At 31.3% G+C, this 12,215-nt stretch overlaps 2 protein-coding genes across 4 annotated transcripts in view; one reads left to right on the top strand and one right to left on the bottom strand.

The window, feature by feature from the left end:
* Nucleotides 1-2,905, bottom strand: part of LOC105138085 (O-fucosyltransferase family protein) — a 5,971-nt gene extending 3,066 nt beyond the window's left edge. The window contains exons 1-4 of the mRNA XM_011044083.1: nucleotides 2,539-2,905; nucleotides 2,399-2,449; nucleotides 2,211-2,301; nucleotides 681-757 (exon numbers count right to left, since the gene is read on the bottom strand). Coding sequence (XP_011042385.1) covers nucleotides 681-757; nucleotides 2,211-2,301; nucleotides 2,399-2,449; nucleotides 2,539-2,811 — 492 coding nt within the window. The 5' untranslated portion in view covers nucleotides 2,812-2,905. The remainder of the gene's footprint in view (nucleotides 1-680; nucleotides 758-2,210; nucleotides 2,302-2,398; nucleotides 2,450-2,538) is intronic.
* A 173-nt stretch (nucleotides 2,906-3,078) lies between these two features.
* On the top strand, nucleotides 3,079-7,636 carry LOC105138084 (Ribosomal protein S21 family protein). Of its 3 annotated transcripts, none has more exons than XM_011044081.1 (3): nucleotides 3,079-3,175; nucleotides 5,960-6,352; nucleotides 7,466-7,636. In XM_011044081.1, exons 2-3 carry the CDS (start codon nucleotides 6,021-6,023, stop codon nucleotides 7,473-7,475), a joined length of 342 nt encoding a protein of 113 aa, XP_011042383.1. In that variant the 5' UTR covers nucleotides 3,079-3,175; nucleotides 5,960-6,020; the 3' UTR covers nucleotides 7,476-7,636. The 3 variants fall into 3 exon arrangements, with proteins under 3 accessions (XP_011042383.1, XP_011042384.1, XP_011042381.1); XM_011044082.1 differs by having other exon boundaries at nucleotides 3,085-3,199; nucleotides 5,970-6,352; XM_011044079.1 differs by having other exon boundaries at nucleotides 3,086-3,199; nucleotides 5,966-6,352.
* Nucleotides 7,637-12,215: the final 4,579 nt, after the last annotated feature.

Raw genomic sequence — 12,215 nt, 5'->3', positions numbered from 1 at the left:
TGCTGAACTAACAAACATTATTCCAAACTAATGCCATTAAAAGATTCTCAGTGGAGTGATCACTTAGAGGTGCAAGTCTCAGCAATGTGAACAGCATCGTGAACCTTGAGGCTTGACTTGGGCAACATTAGGGAGAATCCCCCAAATATGAAATCATTGTCCCTTATTATAGCTAAATAGAAACTTAACTCTAGTTAATTAGGGCTGTTATCCCTATGGACATTGTGTGGCGTGCCAGTTTTTCTGTGTCCATGGCCAGCATGGGAAGACACAACAGTGAATCAAATTAGAAAAGAGGGAATTTAGGCTGATAAATGATATCACAATCTATGATTAGTTTCCATATTCCAAACAAAAAATTCATCACTTACAGAGTAGAGACAGCACATCTAACAACAAAAGTCTAAAGAGATCTGAGGTAGCTCAAGATGAAAGAACTATGTGGTTCCATAATACATTAGGCCATGCAGAAGATGAAGAGATAGATTCTCAAGGTCCATGTAACTCCTTACTTTGAGTGTGTGTTGGGGGTGGGTGGGTGGTGTTCTGTTTGGTGAGGGTGGGGGGGGGGGGGGGGGGGGGGATATGGTGTTCTGTTAGTGATATATCGTTCAAAACCAAAGGATAAGGAAAAACACAGAACTTTCATAATTACACTATTTGACAAAATGAATCCATACAGCAATCCTTTGCTGATTCAAACCACCCTCTGCATGGATAAATATATAACCATTTGTTTCATTTTCAGGAGGAAGATCTGCAAAAATGAGAGAAAAGTCAGCATGTTAAAATGGAAAAAATGAAAGGACGAGAATGAACATAGATAAAAACAACATTGCTTTCATCATTAGATATAGTTCATGCCAATCTTTCCAACACCACAAGATATGACTGAGAATTCCTATATCTTTGGATATGCAAACTGGAAATATAACATTAAAACATGTTAAACAGTGCAAGTTTCTTCTGAACTTCTTTCCTCTCCTTGCCCATTCACATTACAAGTCAATGCATTTGGAAGCAATTAACTGACTCTAAATTGTATAAACATCTTTCCTCTCCTTTTCCGTTCACAATACAAGTCAATGCATTTGTGATGTAATTTTTTTTTTCATTAAAGTACAATGCCATAGAACACACACAATGATACCCTTCACAAACCACTTCATGATATGTTTGGACTGCCCAGTGGGAGTCAGATACAAATGTGTCTAAGTGTCCAATTTGTTCAAATCCAAATCTTAGGATGCGGGACAGGGGTCAAAATCAGATAGGGATGCATGGACAAGTTTATTCTACATTGTTATCATTCTAATTTCCCTCGCAAAAATATCTCCACATTTTAACAGATTGGAGATAATAGTTGCAAAATTGTAACAACATGAATTACTATATTTACGAGAAAAGAATTGCAACGCCCTTGCAATTATGGTGCAAGCAAACGCTTCCTTGTTCAAATATGTTGTGGAGACCTGATGAAACTGTATTGAGTGCTAATCTTGTTCATATATTGTCACCTTCTTTACAGATGGAAGGGTGATATCACTGCCTTTCAAGTCAGCTTGCATTTCATAGAATAAAGATATCACTGCTACTTGAATCATTTTTGGATACCTTCCAGTAGAGAATATTGCGAGCTTATATTGTATAGTTTACAATAAGTGAAAAGGAACTGTAGCATGTCATCTGAAATTATCAAGATTGATGATGGGCAGAATTCCTTGAAGGTGGCGGAATTGACAAGCCACCCATATCTATGGACATGAATCTGCCAGCAAATGCAGAATTTGAAAAGAAAAGCGATGGCTATGAAAGCAAAATGTGCCTGGAGAGGAAGAGCATGTGTTGAATGTGGAAAATAATTCTTAAGTGAAACAGTTTCCAAGAAAAGAAAGTAATCAAAGGAGCTTACAGGCCAAAATATGTTGTTTGTCGCTCAAAGAGGAGTAAAAGGAACCCCATATCATGAAATTCTCTTGTGGTCTAAATATCATAAGCGTGTTGGTTTGCTTGGATTGCCTAGGAAATTCTCTTGTGCGCATCACTACTCACAATCAAAATGGGTGCGAATGGGAGATCACACCATGTCAACATGGGCTAACGCGCCAGGCATGAGTGCGTTTTGAATTTGGATTTCATACTCACACCAATGTCGTATGAAGTCAACATGAATATCTAGGGCTAAACTACTGTGCTCATTTAAAACTCACCTGATATCCCATTATCACGGCGCTCAGCACAAGGCTTCCATGAGGTTGTGGCAGAGTAAGGATTTTCCCAAAGCGAAGGAGCTTCGTTGACCTAAAATATAGAAGAAGCTGGTGAAAAAAAAAAAGCTAGCAGATTTTTATCAAAAACTATAAAACGAGGTAAACAGAAAGAAACTTGAAGAACTTACATGCGGACAGTGAAGAACAATGCCATCTTTCTTACACAGGTATGGGGCATTCTACAAAGATAGAGATAGAAAAATTAGTAGTGAGGTTTTTTAAGAAAAGAAATGCAAACAAATTTCAAAATCGAAATCCAAAAACCCACCAATCGATTAAAGATGGAGAAAGCGGAGATCAATCCAACAATAGCAAAAACAGCAATCAAGAATAACGAGATCTTGGAGTTGAGAAGAGAAAAAACCCTAGGATCGTCACTGAGAAAAGACCAAAAAGAACGGTCACGATCTCTGGAAAATTGATGACGGTGATCGTCATCGTGGGTAGTAACGTGAATGAGAGGTGAGGCGTCCTCGTCACGCTTCATTGGTGACGAAGAGGCTCGAGCTCCCACCGAGCTCGAGTGCCTCAGCTCCGCCATCGCTCTCTTTGGACTGTAAGCCAGCTCTGCGGATGATGAAGGTGAACTGTCTCAAGGCATGCCTTGCCTGTGACTTCGAGTTCAGATGTAAAACTATTTGGGTGTGTTTGGTATTGTGTCCGTAAAAATCAGACTGCGGATTACAAGAGGATCGCGTATGGATACTACTGAGCCTGACCCAAAACCGGACCTGAAATTTGATAATATCCTTCAAGTTTTTAAAAATTACATTTATGCCATACCTATATAATAGAAAGCTAGGTTGTCATGATTCTCCAGCCGTTTCTTTTAGTCTCTTATCTGCCACAGTCCCCGATTCCACGCTCTGCTCTCCTCAACTGCCTAGTCTGCTTTGAGTTTCTACCTTTATCTTTTCTTGGGATTTTAGGTATGTATGAATGTATGCATGCTTGTTAAGTCGATTAGCTGGTTCTTCCAATCTTTATATTCTTGCTTGCTTGCTTGCGAGCTGCTGGTCAATTATAAATTAAGCATGCTTTGATTACAGCTTTTTTTTCATCTAATTGATGGTTTGTTTATAGTGAGTCCTCTTAATTTTTCTTTTTTGATGTGTTATTATATTTGTTGACAAATTTGATCAAAACTTTGTGATCACTGCGCCTTCATTCACCATGTCCTTTTTAGAAATTTTTTCGTAGAAATAATCAATTTCTACCACCGGTTCACAAGAACATTAGGAGAGAAATTGTCTTGAATCCGATCTGATGATCTACTCTTGTAATTTTTATCGATTTGATCTTATTGAATCTGTGTCATGAGAAATGATTTGATTTGATATACGTTTGTTATTTTGGTCTCTTAAGAAATCTGGAAAATGAGATTTTCTCTTGCTTTCTTGGCATCCAAACAGAGAGCAGAGAGTTACTGTATTATTTGATTGATGCATATGCATATCTGTTGTTTGAGGCTGTTTGAGATTGAATTGAATCTCATAATTTTGAAATTTTTTAAGCCTTTTAGGAAATATTAAAAAATAATAATAAGGATGAAAATAGAAGGGGGAAAAAAAGAGTAAAGCACTAAAAAAATCCAGTTCTTTTAGTTGTGTTAGTAAAAATATTAATTAGTAATAGTAATAGCAAAGCATCTAAAAAAAAGTACATTTCTTTTAGTTGTCCTAGCTAACTTACCCATGTGCGTCAGATCAAAAATCATTTTTAAATTGAAAATGCAAGCGTATCAACTCATTTTTTAGTTTGGAAAAAAAATTTCATTTATTTTATCTTAACGGTTGATTGTTATTGTTATTGGTAATAACAAATGATTTTTGTTTTTATACAAAATTCATATAAGTACAACTATTTGTATAAAAGAGAAGATAAAAGAAAATCAAGACAAATTAATGCAATTAAAAAATATATATAAAAAATCAATCAAAATGTTAAAAACAAAGTTGATACAATTTGTTTTTAAAGAAAAGGCACATAAATCAATTTTTAAATACAAAAACTTAATGAAAAGGGATAAAAAGCAAAAAAAAAAAAATGGTCAAACATACATTGGTCAAGCCCATGCGTTTAGCCTTGATAAAAAAGCCTAGGCGTGCATGAATTTTTTCTTTTTTCTTTTTGTTTTCGTAAGGGATGGATGTTGCATCATCCACTCTCTTTTTTTTTTTTTTAAGGCAAGTGATAGGTCACCTTCAATGACAGGAAACCTATTGTAGAACGGTTGCAAACTAGTCTTTTTCTGATTACCGTAGGTGATTGGAAAATTGAGGTTAATGTTTTTGGATTTCAAAAACATAATTATCAGCTTGCTTTTACTTGAAAAAACCTCCAAACACTTCAAAATCATTCTGAAAAATGAAAATACTGAAAAAAAAAAACAATCTACTTTTCTTGCCATGTTTAGAGAAAAAACCACATTCATTTAAATTCTCTCAAGAAAAGGAGCCCATTGACACAAAGATCCTCTTTTTCGGTGACTGAAATATGGCTTAGCTGATAAGTTTTTCTCTCCTCTCTAAACTAAAAATTAAAAAATAAACAAACTAAACTCTTGAACCAAGATAAAAATTCAAAAAAACTTTGAAATTGGCCATGCATTTTCTCTGTGTATTACATTGTGATATGCGTGTTTTACATTGTGATTTTTTTTCTTAATTTCGTCTTTGTACTATAATTGAAAACTTTATTTCATGAAATTAAGTGCAAACGGATTAAATCAAAAGGTTTGAGGATGAATTTTTTTTTTAAAAGAACAAAAATGAAAAAAAAGGGAGAGAGTTGGAAAGCAGCTTAACTTTCACATGAACAGTGAAAGAGATCCCATTTCTTTTAGTATATTTAGTAATTAATGATTGATTAAATTTTTTAAAAAAGATGAAGGTGATAATTTGTCGAATAGTTACAAATGTTGGAACAATAGTGAGGTTTTCTAGAAAAAAAAAATTGAAAGGAAAAGAAAGAAAGAAAAGAAAAGAATACAAACTGATCGCGTTGAATTCCTTAAACAAATCCTAGCTGATTAAAAGGAAAAGAATACAAACCAGTCACGTTGAATTCCTTAAACAAATCCTAGCTGCTCAAAATAGGGCAAGTGTATCCCTATTCGCCCTCCATACTATTAAACCTATTTGTAGCAGTTTTTTGATATCTTTGCCTCAAAAAACAGTAGCATCAACAGCAAGCAAATCAGCAGTTTTTTGACTGCATCCTGATAGGTAATCTTCAAAAACTTAAATGGATTTTCTGTAAACCTTTTTATCAAACGCCAAGCAGATTGAACCTGCTATGTAATTTCTTGTGATTTTTTAGCTTCTAATAACAAATGGGCTGTTCTATTTTTTTTGTTTGTCAACAGGGTTCTCGTAAAAGTTTGAATCTTGACATAAGTTTTCTAATGTGTAATTTGTCTCCAAAGCAAATGGGTTTTTTTGGTTTATATTTCACTTCTTTGAAAGATCAAAGCTGCCATTTTGTAGAGTAGAAATGCATTAATCTTGTTTCAGTTTGTCAGTTACCATTGAAAAAAAAAAACTGAGGATGAAATCATAAAGAACAAAAAAACAAAAGTGGGAAGAAAAGAAGAAGAAGAGTGAAGCACCATAAGAAAATCCAGTTCTTGTAGTATATTTAGTAATAGAAATTAAGAATAGTAATTGATGTGTTTTCTGTGATTCTCTCTTTAGCCAGTGATAGCTAAAACCCTAGCTACGCCAGCAATTGACTCAAGGGATTTGTGAAATGAACACAATAGTGAGAAGAGCATATAATCTCTGTAGGAGTACGCTGCTGCTGCCGATTCAGGGAGTTAACTCAGTGAGTGGAGGAGAACACCAGATACAACAGTGCAGGGGGATCAGAGTGAGGGTACATAATGGGAACTTGGAGCAGGCATTGAAGTTTATGCAGAGGAAGATGCAGTCCAGTGGGATTGAAAGGCAAATAAAGAACCTACAGACTCACCATGTTAAGAATTCAGAGAAGCGAGTTTTGGCTCGCAAAAAGCTTCAGCGTAGGATTCAATCCCAAGAACTCGCTCGCAGGATCAAGGTTATCCTCGCTGATAAAGCCAGGTGTGTGCTTATGGTTCGTTTTTGGTTTCTTGAGTAATTGAATTGGATTCTATTTATTTTAGGTTGTTTAGGTTTTTTTAACTGTGATTGTTGGAAGGAGATTTTGGAATTATGTTAAACTGCTCTGTAAAACCTTGATCTTACACCTGATGGACATTAATTATGAAATTATTAGTTAAATTACGTATTATACATCTATTCTGTATCAACTCAAATTGGATAATGCTATGCCACTTATTTGGCAGCTAAGAATGCATATAGCAGATTCCATTCTAAAGCTTGTTTAGAGGATGTTAAAATAAATACAGGAACAGTAGGAATATGATTAGAACAGAAAAGGTAAATAAAGCATGTTAAAACAGCTATCTAGACTTGTCTATATGGTGCGACTTTAGAGAATTTACAGCCATGCTCTGCAGTAAAGCTGCTGTCACAATTGACATGTCTGAAGTCATTTGGTATTGTTTTAAGTTACTTGAGATTAATTCTCATTTACTATTGAGATCGATGAAATTGGAAGTGATGGATGGTTATTCTCATGTGAATATTGAATGGGCTGCTCTAATAGTAATAAGCTTCTATGTGATGCTTCTAGTCTCTTATGGTTCACTTTAAGTGGCTGGCTTCCTGTAGAAGTCTCTTGTTGATTGTTGTCGTGGTTCCCTGGGTTTGCAATAGCAAGAAGCACAACATGCAAATCAATTTGCATCCTGAGATAGTGTTCTAGAGCATACCGAGATCAAAAGTTAACTGTTCCTTTCACTCTTTTGCCTCTGCCATTTCTGGCACCCATTTATCTCCATGCTACACCGACTTGATAAATAGTGCAAACCTTGTAGGTTTCACACATGACTGGCATGGGAGTTGCAGGCAATATATATCAAGTAGTCTGCAATGGTTGAATTCTCCCTAGCATGGGGTATTTACCCATGAAACCCTCTGGACAGTGTGGAAAGGCAAATGTGTGCAGTGTGGCTCTGAATTTATGCTGTGTAGTAGTGCTGTAGACGTACAAAACCACACATCTTATTTGGTTTACTAGAATTGTAGCACATTATTTCATAAGTAATTGTTTGTCATGTGATTTTTATTGATACTGATTAATGTTTTCAGGGGCCTGTGAGAAAAGCTATGAAGTACCTTTCTTGGTGCAAGATGGACTCTGAGAGGTTGATTAACCAGCAGGCTTTTTTTCAGCTTCAAGTGAACTTCAGCTGTTCTTTCAAACTCTTTTTACGTTCTCGTGGTAGTCTCTATTATCCGATTTAGTTCTGTTTGCTTTGCTGAATGTTGGGTATTTTGTAGTCTAACCCCCCCCCCCCCCCCTAAAAAGTTGTAAACAAAGTTAAAAGGAACCGAAAATCATTATGTTATGTTTTAATGTATATTTTGTAATAGTATTATATTTGATTTTGAATATATAATAATATGATTCATATTTTTCAAATTAAAGAAACAAGATATTCTTACTACCTATGTAATTTTTTTAAAAGGTTGGAAAGGCAAAAGCTTATCAAGAAGGTAAAATTTCTAGTCTATTTAAGTAATTGTTGCATGATTATAAAATGTTAGGATCAAGATGCTTTTGCAATTTTGTGTGTAAAGAGTACATGTGAGGAGGGTGTAAGTTTTTTTTTAAAAAAAAAAAGGAGGTGACTTGACAAAAAAAGAGATAATAAATATAAAAATATATGTAATTGAAAAGACAAAACAAATATATACAAATAAATTTATTTTTAAGATAATTTTGGAATAAATTTTAGTATTTTTAAAATATGAGATGTATGGGATGTTTTCAAAGATAATATTTTTTATTTTTTTTACTAGAACATCCTTATAAAAAACTCTTAATTATAAAATTATTCAACTAAAACATGTAAAGTTAAAAATAGTTGTTATTATAATTTTAAAATCCAACTTGAAGGTCGATCCAAAGCAAGGCTTGAGTCACGAATCAATGTAAAAATAAAAATAATTATTATTATAGTTTTAAAATTCAATTCATAGATCGACTCAGGATAAGATCCTGGTCATGAGTGGGATTAATCATTTACCTGGATCAATACAATGATAAAAGTAGTTATTATCATGGTTTTAAAACCTGATCATTGATGGTTGACCTGAGACGAGGCCCAAGTCAAGTGTCGAGAAGGTTTATCCAATTTGACTCAGATCAATGTAAAGATAAAAATTATTATTAATATAGTGTCAAAACTCAATTCGGGGTTAAATCTAGGAAAAATGCTCGAGCCATAGATTAAGAAGTTCAACCTAGGTTAACTTAAGTCAACTTATAGATAAAAACAGTTATTATCATAGTTTTTAAACCTGACTTGAAAGTTAAACTGATACAAGGTTCATGTAACAAGTAAGGAAAGTCAACTCAGTTGACCTTTTTAAAAAAAAATCAAAGCAACCTTATTTTGACCAAAAATAATTATAAAAAAAAATCAATGGGTTTTTAACACATGTTTTATCTCAAAGTCATTTTAAGTTTTTGATCAAGTAAGATCAGGTTAATCCTTCGTCTGTTTTTTAAACTCGAACCATTACAAGTCTTAGATCGGTTCGGTTTTAGGCCAATTAACCAGGTCAGTTCTAGTTTTATAACTATGGTTATTATAATATTATTAATTTCAACATTCAACATAAATTGAAGTAAAAAAATAATATTAATTATTTTTAAAATATATAAATTTGATAACAATATATTTTAAAGGTGAAATAAGTTTTTATATATTTTATTTTATCTTATCTACCATAATCAAATAGAATACAAAGACAATCACTTTGTCCCATACAATATTACTAAATAATTTTATCATCATCTTCTATAAAACCCAAACTTTTGGTCCAAACTTAAGTCTAAGTCAGTTCAAACACAACCTTAGTTAACTTAGAAAAATAAGGAAAAGTTGTAAAAGAATTGTTTTTTTTTCTTCTTTTTTTTATGGTTGTTATGACCCTTCCCTCATCAAACCAATTATTTAGTGTTTTATCTTGAGTTTTTGGTTCCAAAAAGGTGAAAATAATAAGTAAATGTTTCTTTTAATGTTATTTTTTATTGTTAGGTTGTTCATGGAAGGATCAATAAAAAAGAATTTTTTGTATGATTTTGATGATCAAATGATTTAAGGAATTTAATTGAAGTATTAAGGTGTTATTTAATTTAAAATAAATTATTTTGATGACTGGAATAATGAGTTTTAGAAAAACAAGTCACCTGTTTTGGGATTCTATATATTGAGGACTGACAAGTTAGGATTTTGGAAATCTAAACCAACCAATCAACATATTAGTTTGAATTGGTCAATTAATTCACTTGTTGTTATTGACTAGCTGATTGATTTATGTGATAGTCAACCTATTGGTTAATTCGGTCAATTGATTAACCAAGCAATGGTGATTAATTAAGTCTGTTAGGTTTGATTAGTTTGAGTTATGTTTAGTTCGGCCTCATATTTACTTTTTAAACTCTAAGCTTAGATTTTTTAAATCTTTCATGCTACTTTGCTCCGAGTTAATTTTTAGTGTTTTTTCTATTCATTATGAGTTCTACTAATGTTCCTCGTAACAATCTTCAGTAATCTTCTATTCTATATTCATTTGCCTTTTGTTTTTGTTTTCCAAATGAATAAGATAATTTTTAATATATATATATATGTAATATAAATAATATATGTATATTAATATTATGATAAGTACAAATGATTATTTCTTCAATATATATATATATATATGTTTTTTTATTTCTGATTACTCATTCATTTTTTATTTTGTACTCGCATTTTATTGAATCAAATAATATTTAATATGATTTTTATTTGTTTTGGATACTCATGTGAATAATTATTATGTCTTAATACTGGTATGCTATTAGAAACTCCATATTAACAAAAAGTAGTTAATCTTTGTGCATTTTGTATGTATATACCTAACTAGTGAGAGATGCACAATATTGAGATGACTCATCTTTCCACAATAGTCATATTCAGGTGTTATCTAGTTACCTTCAAATGTCATTTGATCTTTGACATGTGTTCTACCCTCTCATGTTAATATACTTAGTTTTATTCTCTTATTTTTATATCATCACGATTGATGACTTATATTCATAAATAACTAAAATATATATTAAATGTTATTTCCTTACCGAGCTGGTTAAACTCACCTATCCATTTAAATTATATCTAGATTTTTAGTTTCTGTTATTAGGTTGATATTCACTAAGATATCATGCTTTCTTTATTTTTTGTTTGGCATGTCTTACTTGTTTTTACGAGAGTTTTTTTTTTAGTTTGATTCAATATCTTAGATGCTCTAATATTATATTGTTTTATTTAAAGTTTGGACTTTGACTATATAATAATTATATGAATTATTGTTTTTGTTTTAATTGATGATGAAATTTTTTGAACTATTATTGATTTTATTACTTTGAACAATATCATATTTTGAAAGATTATAAAATGCAGCATGATTTTAGTTTTATGATATCTATGTTCTCAAATTCAGCGCATATAACGGTCTCCGCAGTATTATTCTTATGTTGTTAATCATAAATACAGATTCGGGTTGTGAAATCTTCTTTTTTATTTTATCTCTTTTATCTCCAATATTCTTCCTTTGTATTATAAAGCAATAACCAAACATTACTTACATGCATCTTAAGTTTTTGGTCAAAATAAGATAGACCTATAATTATTTAAAAAATATAATTTAATTTTTGATAAATAACATTTTTTCAATATTAACTATACTAAAGATCATATACTAGTTCTAAAACATAACATGCAAATGAGAAATTAGTGAGACACATGTTATTTTTTAAGATTATCATATCACCTTTATATTTGTCCATCACTTAAAAAAAAAAAATAGTTGAAAGAATCTATTATTTATCAAAAAAAAAAAATTTCATGTTGGTGAAATTGATTTTTTAAAGATAATAAATAAGATTATCAAAAATATATTTTTTAACATGATATAAAAAATAACTCATAAGTTTATTAGTATATTTGAAAGCGTAGTTACAATTAATTTTAATTTTAAAGTGTTTGTACTTAGAAATATATTAAAATAATATTTTTTTTATTTTTTAAAAATTATTTTTAACATTAATATATTAAAATAATTTAAAAATATAAAAAAATATTAATTTAAAACAAAAAAAAAATTAGATTTTTTTAAAAATATTTTTAAAATATAAAAATTCAATATGCTTTGGATTATTTAACAAAATAATAATAAGAGGTTGATGTAACACATTAAGAGTCTATTTTGTATAACAGTGATAATATAGTATTTAGTTGTAAAATCAATCATGATTTTTATTTATAGATACTATTATTACTTATGTTAAAAATTTGTTGAAGCAGAAATTACATGCTTCTCTCATTGCATTCCTACTTCTGCCGTTTTATGAACACAATATATTAATTAATTTTAATTTTAATTAAATATATATAAATATCAAATTAATTTCATAAAAAATATTTTTTATAAAATATTTTTCTTGAAATTATAATCACAACAGCTACAGCAGCTACGATAGCACTAAACACACTCTAAAGCGTCTTTGGAATGCTGTAGAAATCATGTATAATCTTTACTCGCTGAAGAAGGCTTTCGATAACAAGGCATGCTCTGCAATGGCCATCAATATTAATGAGCAGAGAAATTCGAATTGAAAAGCATAGAGAGCATAACTCTTTACTCGCAGCTCTTCACCAGCTCAGCCATGGATTTTTAGAAGGTACATGCGCTCTTTGTAAAATCTGACATTTTACAGTACTGTTTTAAAACCCCAAAGCCACTGAGAAAGAGGGTTTAAAAGTGCCGATCTTGGCAACCCCATTCCTGC

Source organism: Populus euphratica, unplaced genomic scaffold (genome assembly GCF_000495115.2).
Source record: "Populus euphratica unplaced genomic scaffold, PopEup_1.0 scaffold317.1, whole genome shotgun sequence".
Classification (NCBI taxonomy): domain Eukaryota; kingdom Viridiplantae; phylum Streptophyta; class Magnoliopsida; order Malpighiales; family Salicaceae; genus Populus; species Populus euphratica.
This window is presented reverse-complemented; position numbering and strand designations above follow the sequence as displayed.

Coding starts and splice junctions, on each gene's coding strand:
- LOC105138084 (XM_011044081.1), top strand. CDS start 6,021: ATGAACACAATAGTGAGAAGAGCATATAATCTCTGTAGGAGTACGCTG.